This window comes from Monodon monoceros, unplaced genomic scaffold (genome assembly GCF_005190385.1).
Source record: "Monodon monoceros isolate NGI ecotype Baffin Bay Population unplaced genomic scaffold, NGI_Narwhal_1 Super_Scaffold_1, whole genome shotgun sequence".
NCBI lineage: Eukaryota > Metazoa > Chordata > Mammalia > Artiodactyla > Monodontidae > Monodon > Monodon monoceros.
The window spans coordinates 52,403,064-52,421,754 of NW_021703765.1; the positions used below are offsets into that span (position 1 = coordinate 52,403,064).

The 18,691-nt window shown below is 36.0% G+C and overlaps 1 protein-coding gene across 3 annotated transcripts in view; it reads left to right on the top strand.

The window, feature by feature from the left end:
• SMCHD1 (structural maintenance of chromosomes flexible hinge domain containing 1) overlaps positions 1-18,691 on the top strand; it is a 131,897-nt gene that overhangs the window by 17,453 nt on the left and 95,753 nt on the right. For all 3 annotated transcript variants that reach the window (XM_029218705.1, XM_029218715.1, XM_029218698.1), the window contains exons 6-7: positions 14,694-14,808; positions 14,931-15,050. In XM_029218705.1, coding sequence (XP_029074538.1) covers positions 14,694-14,808; positions 14,931-15,050 — 235 coding nt within the window. The remainder of the gene's footprint in view (positions 1-14,693; positions 14,809-14,930; positions 15,051-18,691) is intronic.

Consider the following 18,691-nt stretch of genomic DNA (forward strand, 5'->3'; position numbering starts at 1 on the left):
GTTTCAGTGCCTCAGGACTTAGTCCTTGGTCCCTTATCTTCTCGTAATTCCTCACTTGGTGATTCCATCCAACCTCGTGGCTCTAAATACGATAGTTATGGCAGCTATGTTGTGTTCTTTGGGAAACACATTAGGGAAGAATCAGTTGGCGTTCTTATTAAGTAGTTAGTATTTGTTCGTGTCCTGTTTTTCTCTCTGCTGTGTCAAGGAAAGTCACCCAAATTTAAGGACCAATCTCAATAATGTGTAAAATTAATATAGTTAACACATTTGCCTTCTCACTTCTGAAATTTCAGCACTCTCAGAATTTTCATCAAAATTGTAAAGACTTACAATGCCATGGTGAGAGGCAGCAATAAGTGAAGAACAAGAGCTGTGGAATCATTTGGTCTCATTTGAATTCTAGCCTAACTAGTTGTATGACACTGGTCAAAGTAGTTTACTTCTCTTTATCTCAGTTTACATGTCTGTAAAATGGGGATAATACCTCATAAGGTTTTGTGAAAACCAAGTGAGTTATTAGTACCTGTAAAATCCTTAGAGCCTGGCAAGTGATAAGCAGTCAATAAATACAAGCTATCATTTTAGTTATTACTTCTCATTCGTGGCTTCAGATTTTTCTGCAACTATTCTTTTTCACTATTTTCTTGGATATGTGCCACTTCAAGGATTTATAAAATAGCCATAAAGAAGGCAAAGATCACATCTTTCATAGTCTAAAGATAGAATTTAGCATAAGATAGAAATATTAGGTAGAAATGAAAGGAGAACAGATGGTAGATTGGGGCAAAAAGGTCAGAAAAATGTTAAATCAAGTGGAAGAGTAGAAAGAAGTAGAGCCTACAGTTTATTAAGATTTCTCTAGATTTTAGCACAACACAGACTTTTAAACTTAATTCAAATGTTAGGGAAATTTTAATTTTTGGTAGAAATCTACCTGTTGCATGTTCTGGTCCTAGCTTTTTATAGGTGTTGTATCAGTAAACAGTCAGTTGTTGTTATAGCTGTTATGTACTCATACTGTCTTTGAGTCCAGGATCAGTCCCTTAACCCACTCCAGTTTCTGTTAGCATCAGTTGTACCCCCCTCACTCCTCTAGCTTCTACTCCTATAGAAAAAATTATCATTTGTTTTACTGCTTCCAATTTAGTTTTTTATTGGATATAAGGATGGGTATCATAGGAGACAGGCGGTGGAAGAAAAGGAAGGACAGCCTACAAATACAAAAAAGCTGACTATCTTGACTGTAGCTTGTGTTGTAGTAGAGGAAAAGCCAAAAGTAAACCAAAAAATGTATAAGCACTTCAGTTACTGATTGTTAAGAAAATATTGAGTAATATGTTAGAACCTGATGGCCATCTCTTTTAGGTAAGGTGACTAGAAAAGAGGGCAGCTTCTTTGAGGTTACATTTGAGTTGAGGCTTGAATGATTAGAAAAAAACACCCAAGCGAAAACCTGGGCGAAGAGTATTCCAAGTAGAAGGAACATCAGCAAATACAAAGACCCTGAAACTGTCATCAGCTTGTTTCGTTTGAGAGACGGAAAGGAGACCAGTGTGGTTAAGTGCATATGAAGGGGAGGGTAGAGGGAGATGAGGTGAGAATTCTAATTTGGCAATATTCCTTCTAACTCCCACCCGCCTTGGTACTACCTTTCCCTCCACTTTTTTATTTTGAAAATTTCAAATAAACGAACAAATAAGTTGAAAAAACTTCAAATAAAAAGCCAGCAAATAAGTTGAAAGAGCAGTATTAGCACTCATATATCCTTCACCTAGATTTATGTTAACGTTTTGCCACATTTGTTATCTTCTGTCTATCTGTTTATGTATGTGTGGGTGTGCACATGCGTGCACACACAGCACACACACTTTCTCTCCCTAAATCATTTGAAGGTAAGTTGCAAACTTTATGATATTTCACTGCTTAATACTGTAGCATCTATTTCCTTCACAGCGGTGTTCTCATAAATAGCCATAATACCTTTATACCCAAGACATTTCTCAGTGATTCAAAATATCTAATGTCCATATTCAGATTTTTCCCCTTTGTCATGTCTTTCTTTTCTCCTTTATTCTATAATTCCCTACATTTGTGTCTTTCATGAAATTGTCATTTTTTTGGGTAGAGTTCAGGCTAGTTGTAGAACAGTCCACAAGGTGGATCTGAATGTTTACTGAACACTATTCCTTTCCTCAAAATTTTATGAATATTTTCAAATATACAGAGAAGGTGACATTCTACAGTCAGTACCCAAGATACTCATACTAAGTTTCTACCACTGACAGTTGTGTTACCACGTATCTTTTTATCCGACTAACCTTCAGGTCATCTCATTTTTTGATTCAGTTCAAAATAAATTATAGATATCAGTAAACTTTCTCCTGCTGCTTTAAGTATTGGTATCATTATGTAGAATTCAGGGGGTTTTTTTGAGGTAAAATTTACATTGAAAGGCTCACATCTGTCTTAAGTATATCTTCATTAAATTTTTTTATGGTAATATAATTCATATAGTCACAAAGTTGTGCAGCCATCACCAGTAATTCCAGAACATTTTCATCACTAGAAGAAACCCTGTAACCACTTGTAGTCAATCTTGTCTCTCGTTGCAGTCGCTAATATACTTTGAATAGTTGTTAATCTACTTCTTCAGTTGTTTTTTTAGGGATTACAATTAACATTTTAATACATAACAGTCCACTTTGGATTAACACCAATTTAATGTCAATAATGCACACAAACTTTGCTCCTATATAGCTCCATTCCCCTCCCACTGCTCTGTATTATTATTTTCACATAAAGGACATCATTATACATTATAACCCTGTCAACACAGTTTTATAGTTAGTGCTTTATACACCTTTCTTTTTTTTTTTTTTTTCGGTACGCGGGCCTCTCAGTGTTGTGGCCTCTCCCGTTGCGGAGCACAGGCTCCAGACGTGCAGGCTCAGCGGCCATGGCTCACGGGCCCAGCCGCGCCACGGCATGTGGGATCTTCCTGGACTGGGGCACAAACCCGTGTCCCCTGCATTGGCAGGTGGACTCTCAACCACTTCGCCACCAGGGAAGCCCTATACACCTTTCTTTTAAATCAGGAGAAGAGTAGTAAAAAATACACTTATACTGTCTTTTTCTATTTATGTAGTTACCTCTGCTTTGCTCCTTATTTTTTCTTGTATTCAAGTTACTTTCTAGTGTCTCTTCAGTTTAGTCCAAGGGACTCTTCTTCAGTAGCTACTTTGCGGCAGATCTGCTGATGACAGATTCCCTCAGGTTTTGTTCATCTGTGAATGTCTTAATCTCTTTCCTTTACTTTTTTTTTTTTTTTTTTGTGGTATGTGGGCCTCTCACTGTTGTGGCCTCTCCCGTTGCAGAGCACAGGCTCCGGACGCGCAGGCCCAGCGGCCATGGCTCACGGGCCCAGCCGCTCTGTGGCATGTGGGATATTCCTGGACCAGGACACGAACCCGTGTCCCCTGCATCGGCAGGCAGACTCTCAACCACTGCGCCACCAGGGAAGCCCCTATTATTTTGTTTTTGTTTGTTTGTTTTTTGGCCACGCCACACGGCAGATGGGATCTTAGTTCCCTGACCAGGGATTGAACCTGTGCCCCCTTTTGAAAGCTACTTGTGCTGAATGAAGAATTCTTGGTTGACAGTCTTTCTCTATCAGCACTTTGAATACATTAGTCTACTGTCTTCTGACTCCATAGTTTCTGATGAGGAATCACCTGTTAATCTTGAGTATCCCTTGTATGTGACTAGTCACTTCTCTCTTTCTGCTTTCAAGATTCTCTTTTTTCTCTGGATTTTAATGGTTTGTGGCATGTCTAGTTTTTGAGTTCATACTATTTGGTGTTTGTTGAGCTTCTTGGATGTCTAGATTAATGTTTTCATCAAATTTGGGAAGTTTTTGGCCATTATTCAAATAGTCTTCCTCTCTTGTCCTTCTGTGGCTCATCTTTATCCCCTCCATTGATGGGGTTTTTTTCTTCGGTTTGTTTCTCAGACTGAATAATGTCAATCAACCTGCCTTAAAGTTCACTGGTTATTTCTTCTGCCAATTCATATCTGCTCATGAGCCACCTAACTGAATTTTTCATTTCAGTTGTTTTTTTTTTCAATTCCAGAATTTGTTTGGTTCTTTGTAGTTTCTGTTTCTACTGATATTCTCTGTTTGGTAAAATACTGTTCTCATACTTTCCTTTACTTCATTAGACATAATTTCTATTAGTTCACTGAATGTATTTTAAATAGCTGATTTATTTTAAAAAATTTTAATTGAAATATTGATTTATAATGTGTTAATTTCTGCTGCATAGCAAAGTGATTCAGTTATACATATATATAACATTCCTTTTTTAAAAAATTCTTTTCCATTATGGTTTATCACAAAATATTGAATATAGCTCCCTGTGCTATAATGTAGGACCTTGTTGTTTATCTGTCCTATATATACTAGTTTGCACCTGCTAACCCCATACTCTCACTCCATCCCTCTCCCATCCCCACCCTTGGCAATCACAAGTCTGTTCTCTATGTCTGTGAGTCTGTTTCTGTTTTGTTGATGAGTTCATTTGTGTTATATTTTAGATTCCACATATGAGTGATATCATATGGTAATTGTCTCTTTCTGACTTCAATTAGTATGATAATCTCTAGTTCCATCCATGTTTCTGCAAATGGCATTATTTCATTCCTTTTTATGGCTGAGTAGTATTCCATTGCACGCGCGCGCGCCTGTGTGTGTGTGTGTGTGTGTGTGTGTGTGTATACATCTTCTTCATCTATTCATCTGTTGATGGACATTTAGGTTGTTTCCACATCTTGGCTATTGTGAGTAGTGCTGCTGTGAACACAGGGTTGCATGTATCTTTTTGAATTATATTTTTATCCAGATATGTGCCCAGGAGTGGGATGGCTGGATCATATGGCAACTCTAGTTTTCGTTTTTTGAGGAACCTCCATACTGTTTTCCATAGTGGCTGTATCAATTTACATTCCCACCAACAGTATAGGAGGGTTCCCTTTCCTCCACACTCTCTCCAGCATTTGTTATAAAAAAGCTGAGTTAAGTCTTTGTCTGGTAAGTCTAATTAATCCCTGGGCTTTCTCTGGGACCGTTTCTATTGAATGCTATTTTCCCTGTGTATAGGCCAGACTTTAATATTTCTTGGTGTGACACATAGTTTTTTTGTTTAGAGCAGGACATTTTATTTTATTTATTTATTTTTTGTCCATGCCTGGCATGTGGGATCAAACCCGTGCCCCTTGCATTGGAAGTGCAGAATCTTAACCACTGGACCACCAGGGAAGTCCCTAGAATAGGACACTTTAAATTATATAGTGTGGCAAATCTGGAAATCAGATTTATCTCTCTCCCCAGGGCTTACTGTTGCTTTTGTCTTTTTGTTGTTTGTGTAGTGACTTCCCTAAACTAATTCTGTAAAACCTGTATTCTTTATCTTGTGTTGCCCCTTAAGTCTCTGCTCAGTTAATTTGGTGGTCAACTGATCAGACATTTCCTTGAATGTCTGGAACCACTAAGTGTTACAGCTCTTGCCAAGGGGTTCTGTGTGCATACTGGGCTGTTTTATTGTTCCAGCAGGAAGTTTACAGCTCTGCCTTAGCCTTTAACTCTTGGTTGCACCAAACCTCAAAGTCAACCAGAAATAAGAGATTAGAGCCTTCTCAGTTCTTTCTTGAGTATGTATACAATCCTGCACATGAGTGTGACCTTGATACTCATGACTGTGTTGGAGCTTTTAAAAACCACTATGGGGCTTCCCTGGTGACGCAGTGGTTGAGAGCCCGCCTGCTGATTCAGGGGACACGGGTTCGTGCCCCGGTCCGAGAAGATCCCACATGCCGCGGAGCGGCTGGGCTTGTGAGCCATGGCTGCTGAGCCTGTGCATCCGAAGCCTCTGCTCCGCAGCGGGAGAGGCCACAACAGTGAGAGGCCCGCGTACTGCAAAAACAAAACAAAACAAAACAAAAAAAACCCACTATGGACCTCTTATTCCCCAGCTTTTTCTTCTAAGTTTTTGCCCAGATTCTTGTTTTCTCCCAACTGTTTTCATTGCCTTAGTCAGCTTTGATGGTAAACATCTGCCACTGATTGTTTTTGACAAATGACCCAAGGAAGATGCTTTTCACAGTGAGCAAGTTCTGAGTTAGGTCAAATAAAGACAAACCCTGCAAGTGGAAGTTTTTATGGAACTGTCAGATCCAATAATGTCAATTCTATGGGGAAGGAGCTTTTGGGGAACTCCAAACACATTCCAGTGACTCCTAAGCTGTTTTCAACATGATTGCAGGGCTGTTGGTTTTCAAGGCTTCTGTGGAGCTGGTGAGGGGAATGGGAGAGGGTATGTTAAAAAGTAACAGCTTGCAGTTTTTACCAAAACTCATCAATGTGTCTTAAATAAACACTCCTTGGATTGTTGCAAGACTTAAGTTAATTTTTGCAGTTCTGAAAAAGTTGATTTTGACAATTTGTTCGGGTGTTGTTTTTGTGTTTATCAACGAGTGGATTTTCATAGGTTCTGGAAGTGATCACTCAGTTAACTGATTTTTGACAAGTGCATACACTGGTCTAATCCAAACCCGTAAGGTAAAGAACATTACCTGGACCTAGGAAATTTGCTCATGACTGAGGCACTGTTACAATCATAAGTTAAATTAGACACCTAGAACCTTGTTGTAATACTATGTGTTCATTTAATTATTTTGTGGAAGAAAGAAGGGTGACATCAGTTAGGCCAGCGGGGTGGCCATAATTCAGATGTGTGTTGGATCAGCGCCACTTTCTGCACTTTAAACTTGCTCAGCAATTAAAAAGCTCTCAACTCAGTCAGCCGTTTTTGGGAAAATAAAAATAGCATGCCACATGGCCCATTTCCCATGCCGCTTTTAGGTTGTAGAAATGGACTCCCAACAGGATTTTCCCTAATTTTCCTAAAGAAAAAGCTCAATTGTCTTTAGTATTTTTCTGCAATTAAGATGAACTTTCAAGTAGATATTTGTACTTACTTGAATTTAGAGAATGTAGATTTAGGCATCCTACTTTAATTTGGTTATTTCCATTGTGTCTCACAGATGAGAAACATCTGTATCGAGATGAGACACGTGTATTCCAGAAGCTCAGTTAGTTACCTATGACCATTTGTTACTTTCTTCATTGTGGCTGATTTTTTTCCCCTGTGATAGATTGGAGATAGTGAGATCTAAATATATATACATAGTCTCTCTACCATATTTCCTGGCAATCACTTACGTTGTTTCTTTTTACTAATTTGATCGTCTCTCCTATTCCTTTTTCTTACCTTCTACACCTTTTATTATACATTTTCATGCAGATTTTGCTTCTCTTTTCTAATAAATACTATTGTTTCACAAAGATATAGTGTCCTCTTATATTGTATGAAGAATAAGAATGAGATAGTTTCTGAAACTTTTTTAGACTGTGATAGAAATTTATTTTGAGGGAGGCGACTTTCTAAATTCTCCAGAGGACTCCTTCTGTGATGCAAAATTGTTTCTTAAGATCTTAGATTATATTTATCTTCATGAAGGGAGATCTATATAGCCCGTGAGTGTGGATATAGGAATTTTCTGGACTCATTTACACAAGTCTAAAACCTACTGGAAATTAGTATTTTCAGCCTTCTTTGCTGTATTAGGGTTTTTGCTTAGGTTAGGCTTTCATGAATGGAAAAGGAAACTTAGGGAAAAGGTTGAAAAAGGAAACTTACTGCCTGGTCATTAAGTGTGTCCATTCCTAATCAGTGAACAGAATTCCTTAGTTTTGAATCAGATTAAGTATGTATATATTGTTTTATCTCTGAGTTCTGCCCTCCCAAACTTTTATTATACTTCCCCATATGTGTTTTAAGGAGAATATTTAGGGGAGGGTATTTTCAGCATATTTCCTAGAAGTATTATCATAGTAATTGAAGTCTTAGAACCTATTTACTCTTTATTTTTCTTAATAGACATTTTGTTCATAGAATTTAATTAATTCTTGATTTATGACAATGTATCAATGCAGGACATGCCCATTTAAAGTTTATTTATTGAAAAGTTTAATAAGCTGAATAACCAGAATTTGCCACCCAACCCAGTAAGTAGAATATACTGTAACTTACATCTGTGTCCTCCTCATCCCCGCCACCAAAGTTAACAAGTATCCTGTATTGTTTTTCTGTTTACTTTTTTCTTTTAAACATCTTTATTAGAGTATAATTGCTTTACATTGTGTTAGTTTCTGCTGTATAACAAAGTGAATCAGCTGTACGTATACATATATCCCCATATCCCCTCCCTCTTGTGTCTCCCTCCCACCCTCCCTATCCCACCCCTCTAGATGGTCACAGAGCATCGAGCTGATCTCCCTGTGCTATGCAGCTGCTTCCCACTAGCTATGTATTTTACATTTGGTAGTGTATATATGTCCATGCCACTCTCTCATTTCGACCCAGCTTACCCTTCCCCCTCCCTGTGTCCTCAAGTCCATTCTCTACGTCTGTGTCTTTATTCCTGTCCTGCCCCTAGGTTCTTCAGAACCTTTTTTTTTTTAGATTCCATATATATGTGTTAGCTATTTCCGTTTTTTAAATGTATATATCTAATTTTGCTTGTTTTTGATAATATGAAAAAATGTAATCATACTATATGTTGATCTACAAGGGACTTGCATTTTCATTTAATATTAGGTTACTAAGATTGCATATTTGTGTGGGTCTGTAGAACATTCATTTTCATAACCATGTTATCTTTAGTATATACCAAAAAGGAATCCCACTGTATTTATCCAGTCTTCAGTCAGTGGGCATTTGGCTTTCTCCTCCAAGTTTTAGCAATTGTTAGCAGAACTATCTTATATATGGGGTGTGTGTGTATGTTATATATGTTTCCTGGTCCAAATCTACGTAAGTTTTGGGTATATGCCTAGGAGGGAATTTGTAGGATTTAAAAATGAATGTTCCAACTTACAAGGTAATGGCGAATTATTTTCCAAAGTGATCATATTAATTTATACTTTAACCACTTATGCAAGTTTGATAAAACTCGCTTGGGAAACCATTTGGGTGTGGTATGTTTTTTGCAGGAGGAATTTTTAACTATTGCTTTGATTTCTTCATAGAGTTATAAGAATATTTTGGCTTTCTATTTCTTAGTGATTTAGCTTTGGTAAGTTATATTTTAGTAGGAATTAGTCCATTTCATTAAATTTTCAATTTTATTGGCATATAGTTGTTGGTAGTGTTTGTAAAGAACCAGTGCTTGCTTTGATAAATTTTGTTTTCCTGTTTTCAAATTCTTTGATTTCTGCTCTTTATTATTTATGCCCTTCTTACTTTGGGTTTATTTGCTCTTTTTATAGTATCTTGATGTGGAATCTTACAGATTTTTTTTTACTTCTTTTCTAAGATGAATATTTTGTGTTATAAATTTTCTTCTCAGGACTACTTTTGCTGTATCCCACAAGTTTTAATATGCTGTAATTTCACTTTCATTCAGTTCAGTGTAACTTTTATTTCCCTTGCAACTTGCTTTTTGATCCATGGATCTTTTTTGGAATGTGTTGTTCAATTTCCCAATGTTCCCAATAGATTTTCTTGTCTGTATGTTGATTTCTAGCTTGACTTTATTATATTCAGAGAACATACTCTATATGGTTTCAGTTCTTTTAAATTTGTTAAGATTTGTTTTATGCCCTAGGATATGATCTATATTTTGGTGAATTTTCTGTGTCCTTGAAAAGAATGTGTATTTTGCTGTTGCTGGGAGGAGTGTTCTGTAAATCTCAATTAGATTCCATCTGTTGATAATATTTTTCAGTTCTTTCTTATCCTTGCTGATTTTCTGTGTAGCAGTAACGAAGAGAGGAGTATTGAAGAACTCCACTTATTTGCAGGTTTGCTGATCTTTTCAGTTATCTGAATTTTTGCTCTGTGTATTTTTAACTTGTGTTACTTTTTGTATGCATAATTGAGATTGTTAGGACTTTTCAGTGAACTGACCCTTTCATCATAATGCCTTTTTAAAAAAAATTTAATTAATTAATTTTTGTCTGTGTTGGGTCTTTGTTGCTGTGCACGGGCTTTCTCTAGTTGTGGTGAGCGGGGCCCACCCTTCATTGCGGTGCGTGGGCTTCTCATTGCGGTGGTTTCTCTTGTTGCAGAACACAGGCTCTAGGTGCGTGGGCTTCAGTAGTTGCAGCACGCAGGCTCAGTAGTTGCGGCTCACAGGCATAGTTGCTCTGCAGCACGTGGGATCTTCCCAGACCAGGGCTCAAACCCGTGTGCCCTGCATTGGCAGGCAGATTCTTAACCACTGCGCCACCAGGGAAGTTCCCATAATGCTTCTGTCCCTGATAATTTCTTGCTCTGAAGTGTATTTTATTTGATACTGTAGCCACTCCAGCTTTCTTTTTGTTTATGTTTGTATGGTATACCTTTTCTTATCCATTTTCTTTTAAAATACCTATATCATTATATTTAAAATGAGTTTCTTGTAGACAGCATATGGTTGGGTCATTTTTTAAAATTTTTTAATTTATTAAAAAATTTTTTTTGATTATAGTCTTTTTAGAACATTTATTATTTTTATTTTTTTTTTGGCTGTGTCAGGTCTTAGTTGTGGCACGCGGGATCTTCGTTGTGGCACGCAGGCTCAGTAGTTGTGGTGCACAGGTTTCTCTCTAGCTGTGGCATGCAGGCTCCAGAGCTCGTGGGCTCTGTAGTTGTGGCGTGCAGGCTCCAGACCGCATGGGCTCAGTAGTTACGGCTTGCAGGCTTAGTTGCCTTGCGGTGCGTGGGATCCTAGTTCCCTGACTAGGGATTGAACCCACGTCCCCTGCGTTGGAAGGTGGATTCTTAAACACTGGACCACCAGTGAAGTCCCTGGTTTGGTCAGTTTTTAATTCACTCTGTCAGTTTTATTTAGTGTATTTGTACTATTACATTTACATATTTCTAATTATTGGTACATTAGGACTCAAATATGTCCTGTTTTAACTTTTCTGTTTGTTCCCTTTGTTTTGCATTTGTCTTTTCTGGCCTTTTTGTGGTTTACTTGAACATATTTTACTACACTGTTTTCTTTATAGTGGTTTTCGAGTATATCTTTTATTTATTTATTTATTTTTTAATGGCTGCTCCAGGGAATACTGTATTACAGTCTCTTAGTATGGACATTTTGCCAATTAAAGTGAATTACAGAAATCTCACCAAATTATTTAGGTATTTTAACGCTCACCCATTTATAATTTAGTTTTAAGTGTTACCTCTACATATATTGAGAACCATATCAGACCGTGTTATTTATATTTCAACAGTCTAACGTAGTTTTAAAAACTCAAGCAGAGAAAGGTAACCTATTTTATTTACGTGCATATTTGTTTCATTGTTCTTTATTCCCAGGTAATATTCTTTTATTAACTTGGTCCGATATTAATATATCTCCTCCAGCTTTGTTTTCATTAGTATTGAAATGGTAACTCGTTTTCCAACCTTTTAACCTACTGTCTCGTTATATTTAAAGAGTGTTTCTTTTAGGCAGCATTTGGTTATGTATTAAAATTGACGATCTCTGCCTTTTAATTGGGATGTTTAGACCAATTACATTTAATGTGATTATCAGTATGCTTGGTTACCATCTTTGTTACTTGTTTATTTTTCCCTTTTTCCCCACATTTCCCTTTTTTCTGCCTTACTTCAAATTGAGTGTGTGTGTGTGTGTGTGCGTGCGCTTCCACTGTTTCCTTCATTGACTTGTTAGATGCTACTCTGTTCTGTTGTTTTACTGGCATACTATACATCTTTAATTTATCACAGTTCTACTCTCTTAGCAGATTTAAATTACACAATAGTGTTATTGACTGTACTTAACAATGTTATACATTAGCTCCTCAGACCTTATTCATCTTATTGATGAAAGTTTGTACCCTTTTACCAACCTCTACCTATTTCCCACACTCCCCAGTCCCTGTCAACCATTTTTCTACTGTTTCTATGAGTTTCCCTTTTTAACAGTTGTTTTCTTAAAAATGTGGTGAAAAAAAAAAGTATAACATTAAATTAAAGTGTATAATTTGGTAGCATTAATTATATTCACAGTGTTTTACAACCATTACCATTATGTATTTTCAAAGATTTTTGTCTTTCCCAAACTGAAACTTTGTAACCATTGAAAGATAACTCTGTATTCTCCGCACCTCCAGCTGCTGGTAACCACAGTTCTACTTTCTGTTTCAATGCATTTGCCTATTCTAGGTACTTCATTTAAGAGGAATCATACAATATTTGTCATTTTGTTTCTGGTTTATTTCACTTAGCGTAATGTTTTCAGGGTTCATCCATGTTGTAGATTGTATCAGAACTTCACCCCTTTTTATGGCTGAATTATGCAGCTGTACTACATTTTTCCATTCATAGGTTAATGGATGGTTGTCTTGTTTCTGCCTTTTTTGTATATTGTGAATAATGCTGCTATGAACATTCATATACAAGTATTAGTTGGAGTCCCTGAGTCAGTTTATGTTTACCCACATATTTACCATTTCTGGTGGTCTTCATTCCTTTGTTTAAATCCATAGTATCATTTTCATTCCTAAAGGTCTTTTAACAGTTTTTATAATTCATGTTTGCTCTCAGTGAATTTTTTCAGCTTTTGTATGTCTGATAAAGCTTGGATCTATTCCTTACCCTCCTTCCCCCTTTAAACATATTTTTGTTGAGTATAGAATTTTAGGTTGACTTTGTTAAACATTTCAGTACATTAAAAATGCTACTCCATTTCTACTGACTTGCACAGTTTACAATGAAAAATCCATTGTCATTCTTATCTTTGTTTCTCAGAATATATGGTGTCTGTTTTTTCTGACTCTTTTAAGATGTTCTTTTTATAGTTGGTGTTGTATACATTGTGTGTTTGTGTTGGGGGAGCACTGTAAGTGTGCATGCATGTTGTGTGGTTTGTATTGTGTGGGGTGTTTGTGTATATGCATGCTTTTTTGCATGGGGGCATGTTTGTGTCTTTGTTGTGTGGAGATGAGTTTGTGTATGGCGGTTGTATGTTGTCGGGGCTATTTTTTGTGTGCTTTGTTTTGTAGGTCTGGTATTACGGTGTTTTACCTGGTCATTGTTGTCTTTATTTTGATTATTGATATATGGGTGAGAACTTTTTATACCAATTAAAATATTTTTATTTATCCCATTATTTCTCTGTTTTGTTTTCTCTTTGTTTTTAAATTCATTGCATCTTTCTGTTGTTGCTTTTGAAAATGTTGTTCTACCTTTTTTTCTCTTTTAATATTTTAGAATTTATCTGTTTGTTTTCCTGGTTGTCTTTGAAATTTAAAAATGTGTATTAATGTCAGACTTCAAAATTTAAAAGAACACCTCCCTTCGCCCATATTAAAAAATTTGGAACACTTTATCTGATCACTTCCTTCCCAAAGTTATACTTTTGTTGTCTAGTATTTCAAGTCTGACTACGGAAATCCCACAAATTATATTCACCATTTTTTCTAACAACACATTAAAAATTTTTTAATACATATTTTAAAAATTACCTTTGTAGTTACCATATTATAACCTTGTATGTCAGATTGTGCTTGTACGAACATTCCTTTAGAGCAAATCTCTTAATGGTAAATTTCCTTGGATATCGTCAGTAAATTCATTTAGCCCTAGTTTGCAGTTCTACGTTGACCTTTTCTCTTGGCCCTTTGGAGATAATATTCCACTGTCTTATACTGTTGCTGTCAAAGCCTGCAAATCCATTTCCCTCTCAGTCTGTTTATTAGTTCTTCTGTTTTGTTTTTAGTGTTCACTGTGATGCGGATTTCTTTTTATGTATCCTGTTTGGGCTCTTTTGGTCTGAATCTGTGGATCTATGCCTTTTAGTAGTTTGAGAATATTTGCAGCTTTTATCTATTCTCTCTTTCTCCAAGTACATTTAAACTTGTGTGAGATACTATCCTTCAGTCGTTCATGTTTTTAGTCCCACTTTGATATTTTTCATTCCTTTTTTTCTTTGTTTCTTATGGGTAAGTGTTTTTGAACGTATCTTTGTGTTCTCTAAATTTTTCCAGCTCTGCTGCATCTGCTGTCTAACCTTTTCATTTGGTGTAATAGTGGTTCCAGCCTCATCCCCAATTCTGTTTATTTCTGATATTGGGAAATGGTGTCCCTAGCGATCTTGCTTATATTTGGAGAAACCAGGGATGCCCTACTCTCCAGAGTGTTGTTATGGTGCAGTAGGAGGTTCAGTCAGAGCTCTTCATTTGTCATGATACATGGAAATAAGAATCTCTTTGCTGTAATTCCCATTAGTATTGAGGCAATATTTTAATGTTTTGAAGGAGTAAACAATTTTGAAGGGAAGATTGTAGAGTTATACAGATATTTGAGATTTTCTGATTTATCAGGGTGGGCCCAAGAATTTGCATTTCTTAGCATTTCCAGGTGTTGCTGATGCAGCTGGTCTGGGTAATAAACTTTGAGAGCCATTGGACCAGATGATGTTTTGGCTTTTGGCTCTGATTCTTTTACATTTGAATAGGGGTGTTATCTGGCTCGGGGATCATTTTATTAACACTTAATAAAACTGCTATAACAGTTTCCTTTAACACCTGAGTAGTTTGTTTAACATCATTGCATTAATGTAATGTTTTATTTTAGTGATCATTCAGGATATGTTCGACCACTACCAGTGCCACGCAGTTTAAATAGTGATATTTCCTATTTTGGTGTTGGGGGCAAGCAGGCTGTTTTCTTTGTTGGACAATCAGCCAGAGTAAGTAAAAATATTTCTTAAAAGTGAAAGTTGATCAAAATATTTTGAGGTTGACTTTCTAAATGTGTTTATCCAGTTTAAATTGTGGGAATTTATAAAGTACTCTTTTAAATATTTAACAGATGATAAGCAAACCTGCAGATTCCCAGGATGTTCATGAACTTGTACTTTCTAAAGAAGATTTTGAGAAGAAGGAGAAAAATAAAGAGGCAATATATAGCGGATATATTAGAAACAGAAAGGTACAATACATTTTAACTCAGTAATTGTAGATTCATTACTTTGGATGGATGATAGGACAAGAGCATTTTTTTCATTTTCTGAGATACTAATGTCATTTTAAAAACTTGAAGATATGGAATTTTCAAATTAAATTTTCATTCTTTTTCTTTTAATTATGTGAATAGCAAAAGTGATCATTTATGTGCTTTCTCAGGCTGAAGTCTTCAGAAAACAGATTTTCTCATAAAGCCAAGTAAGCTTTCTGGAAATTGTTCATAAGATTGTAAACTTTTTTCCTTGAACTGAGTGTGAGTTTTTAAGTATTTGTTGTATAATAATCATAGAAGCAGAGTAGAAAACAGTGATAGGGTAATAGACTTTTAAGAAATCTGAGCTCCAGAGAAATAAGTAAACGAGAAACTTATTTCTGTTATAAATTTGCATTCAAATGCTCATTTTAATAAGCAGAGTGTTCACAAATTTGAATCTTGTTGGTGAGCACATGGTATTTGTTGTATTACTCATTCAGCTTTTCTCTGTTTGAAACATTGTAGAATTAAAAGATTTTTTAAAACCTTTTTTAAAAGTAAGATTTAAAAAATTCTTTTCTGCTTATAAAGCAAATTGTGAAAATTTTATAAAGAAAATAAAAATAGTCTCAAATACCAGAAAAAAGTACTTATGACATATTTAGTCGAATTTTCTTCTAGTTTAAACTTTATCATATACTTATGCTTTGAGCTCTGTTTTATTAATATTTTGGTATTACTTCATTTTAGAAAGTATTTTGGTACACAACACACTTTTAATAGCTTCATAGTATCTTTGGCTAAATGTACAGTAATTTGACTATTCTGTTAAGCATTTAGCTTACTTGAAGGATTTTATTATAATTGTAAAGACACTGCTATTAGTATCTTTGCACAACATTTTGCCTGAACTGCAGTTTTTTCTTCGTATAAATTGTTAGAATTTTTATAACTGTTATAAGGAATTTGAACTTAGAAATATTTATGGTGTATATTACAAAGTCGCTTTTCTGAAAGGTTGAACCCAAATCAAATACACTCCCAGCAAAGGTATATTGGAAGTGCCTGTTGGATCATTTCCTTATTTTTCAAAAGAACAAAGCAGGGAGGGAAGAATGATAGCAGAATGTTAGTGGTTTGATAAGTGAAAATAATACCTTTTCTTTCATACTAGTGGGCTGAATTTTTTTCATGTTTATTAGCTACTTTTACTTTCTTTATAACTGAACATTATCCTCTGTCCGAGAAATTTCTTCATTTTGTCATTCCACCTTTTCCTCTTTAAATTTATTGCATTTATTTAACAGTTTACATATCTTAATATATTGTTTATGTAACAGTATTCTGTCTTATCTTTTCTATGTTATCTTAAAATCACAAAGCCCTGTAAAGTATATTGGTGGAAATATTATTTGCCGTGTTAAAACTGGTGAAAAATAGAAACAGAGAATTTAAGTGATTTTTTCAGAACTGTATGGATATGATAAAGCTTGGATAGTACTGAGGTCTCTTGGGTTATCATTTCTTCCAGCTTTTCCTGTGTTTTGTGCTTAGTTCATCCCAGCAAACATTTCATGGGTACCAGTAGGTCCCTAGTCCTTTTCTTTTTCTGACCTGTCCTTTCCAGCCTACTTTTGGGGGGCTCCTCCTCTATTCCTAAGCTGTTATCAGTTAGTACGGTGTGTGTGGGGTTGATGGTTTTTGATCTATGGGGACTAGCATGCACACGCCCCCCCCCCATATATATATATATTCATTCTTATATATACCACTTAATACCAACAGTTCTCAAATATGTATTTCTTGTCAAGACTTTTTTCTTAAGATTGAAACATTGAATCAGGCTGGACTCCTTAAAGGGAAGAAACCATTCTGGCCATTTTAAACAGAAAAGGATTTCATAAAGAGAGTTAGATGCTTAGATGATTATTGGAAGGGCTGAAGGAATGATCTTTAGGCTGAGTCTTGTAGAATGATGCCAGGGTATTCCAAACTGACCTTCTAGGGATGCTGCAACATCCGCTGTAATCAGGCAGCTGGAGGACCACAGCTGGATCTGGAATTCAGAAACACAGTACCTTATCTCTGATCCAGGAGTTGGAAAAGTCTTGCTGCCACAATTGCTCCAACAATGGACACAGAATTTCTGGCCATTACTAGTGCTGTATCAGTGCTGATGCTTAAGCTGGAACCTGGATACTGGTCTTTCAGTACCTTGCATGGTAACAGAAAACTTTTAAGAAAGCTCAGGAGATGGCCTTTGCCTCACGTTTCCCTTCTAAATCTTAGGCTAGTACATCTAATTGGTGAAACCTAATATGCATCCACAAGCAAAAATTTAAGAGTCTGAGAAATAGATGTTTTTTGATTTCTTTCCATCCTCTGCAGCCCGGGAGGGGACAACATAAGGTGGTACAAATGGCAGCTGAATACCAATTGATCCTATCTAGCACACGCATTTCCAGTTTGAGTTAGATGTCCCTCTCCACGGGTTCTGTAAATAACTCCCTTTTGGTACATCTGAAATCAAATATCTATAAGTGTTTCTTATTTTCTTCCTCTTTCCTCCAACTATTAACAGTATAGTAGTAACTGTAATCCTTGTTGTTAATCATTCACCACATTTAATTCTTTTAAAATAGTTCCTTTCATTTATCCTCTCTTGCACTCATTTCCACTGCTTGATTCAGCCTTTCCAGCCACATCCTTCATCATATGTTTAACATATATTCTAAACTACCTTGTATCCCTTATAGTCTCAAATCCTTCATGTTCTCATTGGTCTGGGATGTTTTTATTAAGTCATCTGCTGGGTGAATGTCACCCCATTTTTATTTTTTTAACTCTAGTTCTTGGCTTATAGATTTCTAATGGCACGTTGTTTTATAATCATTTGTTTCTCATCTATTAGATGGAATTTGTAGGGAGGAAGGATGCTCTCTTTCTTTTATCTTGAACCCTATTTTCCTCATGCCCAAGTTGAGTCATAGGGCTTAGAAGGTGCTATCCAAATATTTGGATAATGAACCTGCATCATCAGTAAACCCAAGCTAATCTACTAACTCTCAAACTGTATAAAATGTTACTTATATATTATGTATTGTAGCTATAATATTAGTAATTTACTGTGTAGGGATGCATTGGAATCGTATTGGAGGGTTGGTTTTTATTTTTTATCAAGAAAGTAATAATACACACTTACTAAAAAAAGAAAACCAGTTTCCTAGACATAATAGTTCAGTGTGTATCTTTATCCTTATACGTTTTTATGTGTACAACTTATATAGTATATATATATACATGAAATTTTTAACATACAGACTCATAGTAAAAACTGAGAAGTTTGTAATTCTTATCCTCAAACATTCCCCCACTCTCCCCTCCCCACTTCCCTCTGAAAGTGGACTGGGGCCCAGGATGATTTTACTCCCTTTTAAACAGAGTGCCTTTGGGCTAAGCCAGCTGGGTTCAGGCTGCATCCTAGTTTTCCTGAACTTGGAGGGCTGGCTGGGCATTGGTCCTGACCAAGTTAAGTGGTAGGTACCCCAAGCAAGGACTCATTCCACCTTAGGGTAAGTGTTCTCAATTTTGGGGCGCAGTTTTAAACTCAGTATTTATTTTTCTTTACCCTT